This window comes from Sinohyriopsis cumingii, chromosome 15 (assembly GCF_028554795.1).
Source record: "Sinohyriopsis cumingii isolate HCF-2022 chromosome 15, ASM2855479v2, whole genome shotgun sequence".
In the NCBI taxonomy this organism is placed as follows: Eukaryota; Metazoa; Mollusca; class Bivalvia; order Unionida; family Unionidae; genus Sinohyriopsis; species Sinohyriopsis cumingii.
The window spans coordinates 107,037,175-107,047,895 of NC_142975.1; the positions used below are offsets into that span (position 1 = coordinate 107,037,175).

Below are 10,721 nucleotides of genomic sequence, written 5' to 3' on the forward strand. Positions count from 1 at the left end.
GTGGTGACAAATGTGACATTTTTTCTTTCCTTGACATACGTGAAACTTGGCACTATTGGTACACAGACCTTGTCCACAGGTACGGCACAATCTCAGGAGCTGACATGCACTTTTCTGCTGTGAACCTTGCGTCTTCAGATGTTGTTGGTAACAGGTAGGACTGACAAACGTGAGCAGACAAGCAGGACAATGCAGACAGGGTTGAGAGGCCAAACATCCTGAGCATTTCGATTCGCAATGTTTGTGTTGCTCTCGATTGTTATAGCCATAGTCACATTTCTCACAGTAATAACTGTATCCCAGGAATGCAGTGATACTGGTAATGGCATCGAAATGTTCATCGTGATGATAGACATGAATGTATTTTCCGTCCTTAAAGTCTTGGCCTCGAAACAACAGAGGCCAACAAACTTCTTGAGGGTGCACTTTCAAGGTGTAGCATGGAGCTAGGACATCTTGCAATTTTTGCATTTCAGGAATGCCACAGGGTGTGTCTTTGGACAGGCCAGCTTGTTGTAACAGGAGTTCTGCTTCGTTTCGTTGTTTGGCTCGGTCCGATTGTCAAATAGTTTTCCAGGCTCTTTTCCATTTTGCCATGTCGTTTTTGTTGGCATAGGTTCGTCCCACCACAATAGCCCTGGCTAAACACATCTGGTCTTGAGGGTTGTTAATTTGGACGAGACTTGTTTTGGTGCTGTGAAGGTCGTCCACCAATAACATCTTTTTGTGTCCGGTCCCTTTGGGAGGAGAGACGTGGGTCATAAAAAGTGTGGCTTTTCCATCGGTGATGTCAAACTGGTCATTAGATTGTTGTACGTGTTGAATTTTGTCCATGACTTTGGAAGGGGTCAATTCTGCAGGGCTACTAAACTTGATCCAAACAGGGGATTTCAAGCCATCGTGCTATATGGAAAGTCTCAAGTGAACGTCTTCTTTGGTTTGACATTGGTGTTTCAATGTGGTAAGCAAATAATCCCACACCTCGGTGATGAAACCCTCTGCTTTCTCTAATGGTACGTCGGACTTGAAATTTGTAAACTTCACCCTGTACGTGTAAGCTGCGGTTCTAAATTTTATAGAGAAGCGCTTTTCTGTCTCTTGAATGTGATAGTACTTTTCAGGGTTGACAAAGGGTGGTGAACTTTGTTTAGAGGAAGACTCTCTGGGGTTGGATTCTGGTTCACTCATGTCCTCTTCAAAATCACTGGCATGAATTTGTGCCAAGACTTCAGCCCTGGTACAAGGCAATAGATCACGTTTCTGCCTCTTACTTTCTTCTTCTTTCTTCTCAAATGAATTGGATCTTTTCATCTTGATAGCAAAAAGTCAAATGGCTAAAGTTTAAACACCACGGACTAATTTATAGTCATTGCAGACCAGCATATATAAAGGGTATGCGTCTTGTCCTTTCACTATTCATTTCACTCTCAAACCGAGTAGAACAATGGAAGAGACTACCCAGATCGAACGTTTCATCAGAGCTTTGCGAGGGGTCATTAGAAAATTTTCTTCAGACCAGCCGTCGGACTACTCTCCTTCCTTTCGAGATAAAAGTCAAGATACTGGCTATATCTGTCAGAAGAAAGGGCATTGGTCTTCAGAGTGTCCAGGCCAAAAAAAGGCAAAACAGGGATTAAAAGAGACAAAAGTCAAGATACCTGTTATCATTGTCAAGAAAAAGGACACTGGTCTCCAGATTGCCCTAAGAAACAAGAGGAGCAAGAAGAAGAACAGGAGAGTGATAGAGAGGAAGAAGAGGAAGAAAGCAGACAGGTGAAGAAAAAGAAACAGGAGAAGAAAAGAAGGGAAGAAAGTGAGGAGGAAGAGGAGGAAAAGAAATGTGAAGAAATTGAAAAAACAGAGTAAACAATGAGAGAGAAGAAGTCTATGAACTTTTTAAAGTGCTATGCTGTGAATTGTGAATTGGATTGTAAATATTTATAAAAGAATAAATTAGATATAAAGATAAGTGTCTTTGGGTTTTGATTTTAAAATAAGAACCTACACTCACGCACTCATACACAGACACGTACTATAGGGTATCTCGAGAGACATGGGTGGCCCTGAAAAGGGCCTTTGGGGTAGGGGAGTGAGTTTAAGCAATCAACTTTAAATGTCTTAAGCCTTTGCCACGGCCAAGGCCTACTTCTGGACTGCGTACTGTTGATGATGAATTGGTTGAAATCACTAAGGGTGGTACGGTAGGATTAGTCACAGGGTTGGAGTGTTTAGCTCGGGAAGGTCATATTCTCTTCGGTCGTAATAAAGAAGTCTGATAATTTGTTTCAGACTTTTTAACTCTGCTAAAATGTCTAACAGTACCATGACCGTTTGACTTTCACACCCTTGTTTCTTTGCTGCTGCTTCTTCTTCTTGTAGGAGAAAAGCTTGTTCTGCTTCTTTTTGCTGTTGTATAAATTTCTCCAATTCTCCTTTCTGTCTGTCTAAAATTTTCGACGTGCAGTAATGAAGAAGAAGGTGATGAAGGTTCCGGAACAAATTCTTGTGAGGTAAGAAAATCGACAAAATCCCAATTCACCTGTTCTGAAAGTAAGTCCGGGTTCCCTTGGGTAGTCTCCACAGCTGGCACACCCCAATTTATCATTTTCTGAATTTCCGTCATGTTGAAAAACTGTCACATGGATTGACTGCACACAGGCGCTAGCGAATCTATATAGACCACGTAACGTCACAGACTGCTCTCTTCGGATTGGACGTGGGCTGACTGAATTTTGTAATGCGTGTTATGATTGGTCAATGAACTCAATCCGTTTCAATCCTTCCTCTCCCTATAAATAAGTGCAGTTCACTGCATTCCTTCACCTGTTCTCGGCACCCCAACATGTGGACCACAGTTGAATCGTTGACTCTTGTTTCTTCCATGATGTTCCGGATGGACATACCGATGTATGTCCAATCCAAGTGGACAGTTATCCACAGGACAGACACCAGCCTGTGGATAAGAAGGATATATGTGGAGAGGCAAGGATGCCTAAAGAGAGTACTAATACATGGCCCTGCAGTCAGGCACAGCTTAAGAAGAAGTCACAGATGCCCTTCATGTTCAAATTAAGGGCATATTAACATAAACCCAAAGGCCCTTTTCGGGGCCATTCATAGGTCTTGAAAAGATCTTGACTTTCATTGCCTACCCCATTTTTTATTTTATTTGTGTGTGTGTGTGTGTGTGTGTGTGTTCAATTCCCCTTGATGCTTGACAGACATACAATCTATTCCCATGTTAAATTCCCCTTGAGGCTAGAGTTGCTCAAGACTTTTTCCCATGTTAAATTCTCCTTGAGGCTAGAGTTGCCCATGATTTTTTTCCCATGTTAAATTTCCATTGAGGCTAGAGTTGCCAAGGGGGGGGGTCTGTAATGCTAATTCCCATTGAGGCTAGGGTACCCCATATTACTACTATTAATATTTAAAAATAAGGGAGTGCCAGAGGAGATCAAGAACTGGCGCCCTTTCTCATTGCTTAATTTAGACTATACAATTTTAAGTAGGAATTTGGCAAACAGAATAAAAGAGACAATGGAAGAAAGTATAAACCCCCACCAGACATGTGGAGGAAAAAAAAGGGATATATTAAATAACAGTTTATCAATTAAAAATATATTAGACTATATGGAAGACAAAAAAATGGGGGGGGCTCTCATCCTGTTTGACCAGGAGAAAGCCTTTGGCAGGGTAGAAATAAATTATATCATAAAAGTATTTTAAAAAATTGGATTTGGAAATGGATTAACCAATTGGATTACAACATTCTATAATGATATTACATCTAAAGTACAGACTAACGGTGTAACAACCAAACCATTTAAAATAACTAGATATGTGAGTCAAGGTTGTCCCATTTCAATGCTACTCTATGTCTTAGGAATTGAAATACTACAAAAAACAATCCAGCAAGACACAAGAATTAAAGGAATTAAAATAGCAAACATAAAAGAAGAATGCAAGTCTTTTCAACACGCTGATGACTGTACTAAAATAATTACAACAAAAATATCATATTTTCACTTAACTAACCAGTATAATAATTATGGGAAAGCCTCCGGGTCTAAAATCAATGTCAACAAAACAGAAATTCTTTTAATTAACAATTGGAAAAATTGTTTTACAGGATTACCAAGTGAGCAGATTAGACATCAGGTCAAGGCATTAGGGATTTATTTTGGGAAAGATAGCAAAATTCTTAATTTTACTCAAATAAAAAATAGACTTGAATTACACAAAGAAATATGGACTGATATAAGCATTAGTTTTGCACATAAAATACAAATTGCGAAGACTTATTTATATTACTCACTGTGGTATGATTTTAATGTTATAGAATTTGAAAAATTATATTTCGAAAAACTAGAATCATTGATCATGAAATTCATATGGAAAACAGTTCACAGGGTATCCAAAAACACATTTTTTTTAACAAAAAGAATTAGGGGGACAAGGTCTCCCTAATCTAATAACAAAACAGCAAACAAATATAATGTGTAGATTAAACAAATTATCTTCTAACCCCATCTACTATTGGCAGGGACTTTACATCTTTTGGTAAGGCAAATTATAAAGTAACAAAACTGACATTCAGAAAAATAAACAATTAAAAATGACAGATAAGAAGCCAAAAAGTACTTATAAGAAAATACCGACAATTAAAAAGTTTCAATCCAATAAAGAAATATGGCAAATTCTAGAAGGAAAAAATATTAGAAAAAGAAATATCAGAATTAACAGACTCCAAACCTAATCATATTGAATGTAAAATAAAAAGTGTTAACTGGCCCACCATATGGAAACACTGTAAGGGAATAAAGGAACCAAATAAGTAAGCTAATATTTATTTATATTTACATAATACATGGTGGACAGATAAAGAAACTTATCATATAAAAATTATACCTCACCCATCTAAATGCATCCTTTGTGGGAATGCAATAGACAGTAAAAATCATATAATTTTCGATTGTAGTCTTACTTAACTAACCCTAGGAAAGTTTTAATTAATAAAATCATTAGAAAAATAGAAACCTTTAATCCATTAAACTTACTTTTCACTGACCAAATAAATGACAAACAACTATACATTCATACAATTAATTTTATTAGTTTAGCCATAAATGAAAGAAAGAATAAGAAAGGGCTCACCTAATAATGAACTGGTCTGGATAGCCATATGGCTGGTTAAATAACACCAGACCAACACATTGAAACAGTAGAACAAGGTGGATGGGAAATAGGAACTACACAGACATAAACACATTCTTTCTCTGACAATAAGAGATTTACTACACTTGCGAATAGAATCTATTCGCTGGTGTAGTCTCTTAACATACATGTCACTTTATTGTCCGTGTATCCTTTAGACGTCTTGAAAACTTCAAACGAAATTACTTGACAAATGAAGGAAGATTGGTGGAGAAGTCTATGATGGGAAGGTCAAACAGTGACACCCTAAAGGGACCCTTCCACTAATAACTAAACCAATAACAAACATGGCTCCAAATTCAAAAATACTTTAATAAAAATTTAAAAAAATAAAAAATTAAAAATATACTCTGGTCCACAATTATGCTTTTCTAAACTAAATATAGTGGACTGATTTCAACCAGAGAGGTCATTTACTGATTCCCCAATGGGTCTCAGGACTCTGAGAATTGGAACCTCCAATATAACTTTAGAGTTTAACTCCAACACATAGATCCTTTTATATAGATATAATTGATCCTAAATTGACCTAAAAAGAATATTTGTTTCTCCAGAGCAGAATATGGTGGAGATTTCAACCAGAGGGGTCATATATTGACACCCTAATGGGACTCTGAAACCTGGAATCTCCACTATATCATTAGACTCAAACCTTTTCACTAAGTAAAATATTTAACATATTATCTTTCTCCTTTTAGAATAGAGTGTGGTGCACTGGTTTCAACCAGAGAGCTCAGCTTTGACTCTTTGAAGGGGCTCTGAGATTTGGAATCTTCACTACAAACTTAGACAATATAAACACATTTGAATTAATTTTTTATTTAAAGGACTATTTAATAATTTAAATTGTAATTGTCCTTTTTCTTCTTTCAACAGAAAATAGTGAAGATCTCAACCAGAGGTCCAACTTTGGAAATTAGGGACTTCCACTATAACTTCAGAACAAACTTAGAAAAAGAACCTGAACTGGAATTATGTGCTGTGGCACAAACATTTAAAACTTAAATTATAAATGATTACATCCTCATAATAGAAACTTCAACTTTGAACACAACAATTATGTGCTACGGTACATTCAGTTTAAACTTAAAATAACAGAAAATTCTCCCAACACACAGTGTATGGAGGAATTCATCTATCTCTAATTGATAATGAAAATTTTGTGTTATGGCACAACCAAATAAAATGTAAAGCAAATGAATGACCCCCACCACCATGTGTGGGAAACCCTTGTATTGAAATCAAGCAAACAATACCCAAAACCCATACCCCTATATGCTATGGCATATATTCCTATAATAGACACACTACATGTATACACAAACAATAATACATCTCAGACAGTTATTATTTTTGTGGGTAAGGTAGATAGGAAGAAACTTATAGATTTGGACTAGATAAGCCATCCGGTCATTTAGCATACAAAACATTATACATACATACATACATACATATATAAAAAATTAAATAAAAATTGTATTACAAATAACACAATACGGACAGAAAGACTCTGGCAAAGTCACTTCAAATAAACAAAATAACTTTAAAAGGGGAAGGAAATTAACCCAGGGCCGTAAATAGCCTTTGGGTTAATAATACAACCCCAATCCGAATGTAACTGGTGGAAATCAGGCCCACTATCAGCCAGGACAAAAGGAAGAAGGTACACCTTTTAACTTAATGGGATAAAAAAACTCACAGATTTGATGAATAAAAAATATAAAAACCCTGCAAAAATTTTATAACACATTATTGTTTTCTAACAACTACACTTACAGACCTCAGGGAAGGACGGGGGAAACCCACACCAAATACACTTTTAGAAAAATAGGGTGTCATTTCTATGCTCTAACCAGCCATATATGCTGGGATGGGGCTAAAGAATGTCAACATAGCTTGGATCCATTTCCAGTTCCTCAACAAGTCCATTTTTAGCAAAGGGGTGTCACAATTACAGCTGTACATAACATACGTCGTCTGCTTACGATATTTACAATGTAGAATCAAGCAAAGGAAAATAATGACAACAACAAATTTGCTTTTCACGTGGATTTAACAAGCGGTTTAATTTCTATTTTCATATATGCAAAGGGACATAATTCCAAACTCTCAACGTTATGTAATTTACGGAATTATCCGGCCGTTGCCGAAAAGTATGAACTACGTCATTATGTTGTCTGATGGAAATAAATTGGCCTATAGTGTACGCAATATGGCACCCTGTTAATATGAAAAATCCGTTAAACATGAAAAGGTGCAGGGATGCCAGCATTATTGCCAAACTGGTCAAGTCAGGTTAGAAATTATAAATCAGTGATTCAGTAAACTTGGTAATGTGCACTTTTTATCACAATAAACGTTTTTGTTATTGAAATCGGTAGGGGGGTACAAACAAACGGGGATATATATAGTCATACTATAAACAAAATCAACATGTGCTACGTCTTACTTGTATGACTAACTGTTTTGTAGGCTTTATGCTTACCAGGTGCGAAAAATGAAGAAATCGTGAGAATTTTCAAGATAGTTGAAAACTTCATCGCCAGTTTTAAATGACCATTGGTTATGAGTCAGCAGCCAACTCCTTCTGCTTTAACTGCCCTTACAAACTTTAATTTCTGGCATAGTCAAATAGTATTCGCAGCTCGTGTTAACTTACGGTTTGTATCTCGGGTGGCGCTCTAAAGTTTTATATTTTTAACAGGGTTAGAGTTTAGAAGAAAAATAAATTCCTTGATTTTACTCACTGGCTATCAAAAAAATACCTTCTATATTTTAGGTACTGTTAAAATACTTTTGATTCCCTTTATTTTGGTGCAAGATTGATGGATGCAATTTGGGTTATAGAGTATACAGCTCATCCCTACCTCAGATGTGCATCTATCAAAAGTCTGCTAGCTCTGCTTGGTTATTTTCACTTCCTGGACATCAAAAGTATATTGTTAAAGGAAATGAGCCGAATATGGTATTGAATACTCTAGCAAAATTTATATTGCCTATTTTAATTACTACTCAAAAATAATCCAGTTTGATATATTTTGTAATTCATTAATTGCACATTCAGAAGCAGGTATTGTCTATACAAGTGTAAGTCGATGTGGTCATACAGGGGTATTTACACAGTAACTATAACAGACCGATTCGGACCAAGATTATTGATATTCGGATCAAATACCAGGCCGATTCGGACCATGTGAATTATTATTAAGTCTGGTCTGGGATTTAAATGTGACATTTACGTTTGTTCTAAATAGTATATTTCCCATGTACATTAAGTTGTTCAAATATGTGTTTACGACAGCAAAACCCGTATGTAAGCGTGATAATGAGGCTGTTATATATACTTAAATGAAAAAAATATATGACTGTTTATCTTGGGTTGGCAATTTAGTGGTGGCATATTTGTAAGGCAGCTCATTCGACTTTCTGCAAAATTGAAATAGTTTCTTGTATTGATAAACAATACAATTTAAAACACTGACAGAAATCGTAAAATGAGGGATCTTACAGTAATTTTTTTATTTGCATTTATCTTTATCCTCTACAGTGTACTATATGATCTTAGTACTAAAAACGCTTATAAAATAAATTTGGGTCTTGTCAAATATGAGATTTAATTCAATACAATATCATCCGTCTATATTCTCATAATCTTGTAGACCTCTTATTAATGAAAATAAAGAAAAATGTCAATATAAAAAATGGTGGTGTTATCTCTGCTCAGAGATGAAATATATGTGTTACAAATCTTTCTCTGAAGCACAGTACGGTTATAGTATGTCAATGTCTTTATTATATTCATGTAGAATTTATCGTTATACTCTGTATTGTACTGCACAATAATAGCACTAAATAAAAAGTATATACTAAACAATGAAATGTGGCGTCATATAAATTTTTTGGATTTAACTCCATGCTATATCAAACGTCAGTATGATAATTGTGTGGAACTCGTAAGATGAAATATTTCTCAATAGTTATAGTTTACTGTATTTGTATGGGAAAATATGAACGAATTTTTCAGACAGATATACTGTACGACGTTCGGAGTGCAGTAGATCCATCCGGGAAAACGGGTTCATATTTTCCCCAGATAAATGCAGTAACCTTTTTATATGTTCATTTTCTTATTTTTCGTTAGGCTTAATTATATAAACAAAAATACACTACAAGAAACAAAGTAATCCAATTTAAGCGCAGATTCATCATTACACAACAATACTATTAATGCGCACACAATTCCGCAAAGATAAATGTAAACTTAGTCGCGCGCTAGACATCACTTTCAAAAGAAAATGGCGTTTTGGTCCACTTAAAATTGAAATGAAATTTAGAGTCATGTTGTGGATGAATGCGCATTGCAACGACTTTTCCATTTCGTCTGGAATTAATATATTTTGTTATGTTTTCGCTTCTACTAAATTTCGTGATTATGGATTGGATTTATCTGTGTCAATTCTACATGAAGTACATCTGAGTTCTGCAGCGAGGGAGCAGCGTGTTGACAGCTGCAAGTGTTTTTCTGTTCTGTCATTTATATTTGGAATCATGAAGTGGGAAAAATATGAAGTCTTTCGATTGTAATTATCAATAAGACGCAATGGAATATTATGTTCATTTCATTTCGAGTGCAGTAAGGAGTGTGTAATTGCACTTGGAATGTAGTCGAAATTACAGTACAATTTCGAAATGTGTAATCAAGCTTTAGTCTAGAACCCATGACATGGCTCATGTAATTCGGATTTGCAGAAGTAAGAAAGTACATTCTAAGGATATTCAGGATGTAAACCTGTATACGTATTTTTTGCTTTCTTATTACCAGCTAAAGAAGACACGTTTATGCCTTAACACTAGCTATGCGCGAGGTATTTTGAAAAACGCGTTTTCAAGCTGTAACGTTAACTTCTTTGGATTTATCATGGTCTCTTTGTTACATATTTATATTTTTCCCTCATAAACCCTAAGATATTATGCCAGGAGCTGTTTAAAAATTGAAATAAAAAATAACTGGCCATCAAAATTTTAGACTTTTGGAGGTCAACAGTTTTTTCCTCAACAATCGGGAACTTGCAAAAATGTAAAAAAAAATGGAAACTTTTTTTATAATACCCTAAACTAAATAAATGTTACGGTAGATATGAATTTGTATGAGTAAATAAAAAAGACATTTAAAATATGTATTCCATTCTTTTTTTTTCTACGTACGGTAATTGGAGAAAATGGCCGCTGATTGTGCATTAGGATTCACATCGCTTTGGTTTACTCCAAAATGTTAGCACAATACGGGTGAACCAAACTGCAAATGCGCGTTACTATACACTGTTTCAATTTCACCGATATATGTTCCTAACACTGAGTAGCAAATTTAAAATTGAGACTACTTAACGACACTTCGGCAAGATGGGGAAGGGTTAAGTCAAATTTATAAAAATGTAGGTTGGCGCTGAAAATCACCAAAGTAGCAGTTCAGTTCTAATGTTTAAAACGTTATGAATCTTCCATATGGT

At 35.5% G+C, this 10,721-nt stretch overlaps 1 protein-coding gene across 10 annotated transcripts in view; it reads right to left on the reverse strand.

Moving 5' to 3' along the window:
• Nucleotides 1–7,880, reverse strand: part of LOC149782433 (adhesion molecule nephrin-like) — a 195,303-nt gene extending 187,423 nt beyond the window's left edge. For 9 of the 10 annotated variants that reach the window (XM_089933836.1, XM_089933832.1, XM_089933831.1 and 6 more), the window contains exon 1: nucleotides 7,700–7,880. In XM_089933836.1, coding sequence (XP_089789962.1) covers nucleotides 7,700–7,754 — 55 coding nt within the window. In that variant the 5' untranslated portion in view covers nucleotides 7,755–7,880. Of the gene's footprint in view, nucleotides 1–6,990; nucleotides 7,272–7,699 lie in introns of those variants that run through there. The other variant, XM_089933839.1, reaches the window with a different exon arrangement.
• Nucleotides 7,881–10,721: the final 2,841 nt, after the last annotated feature.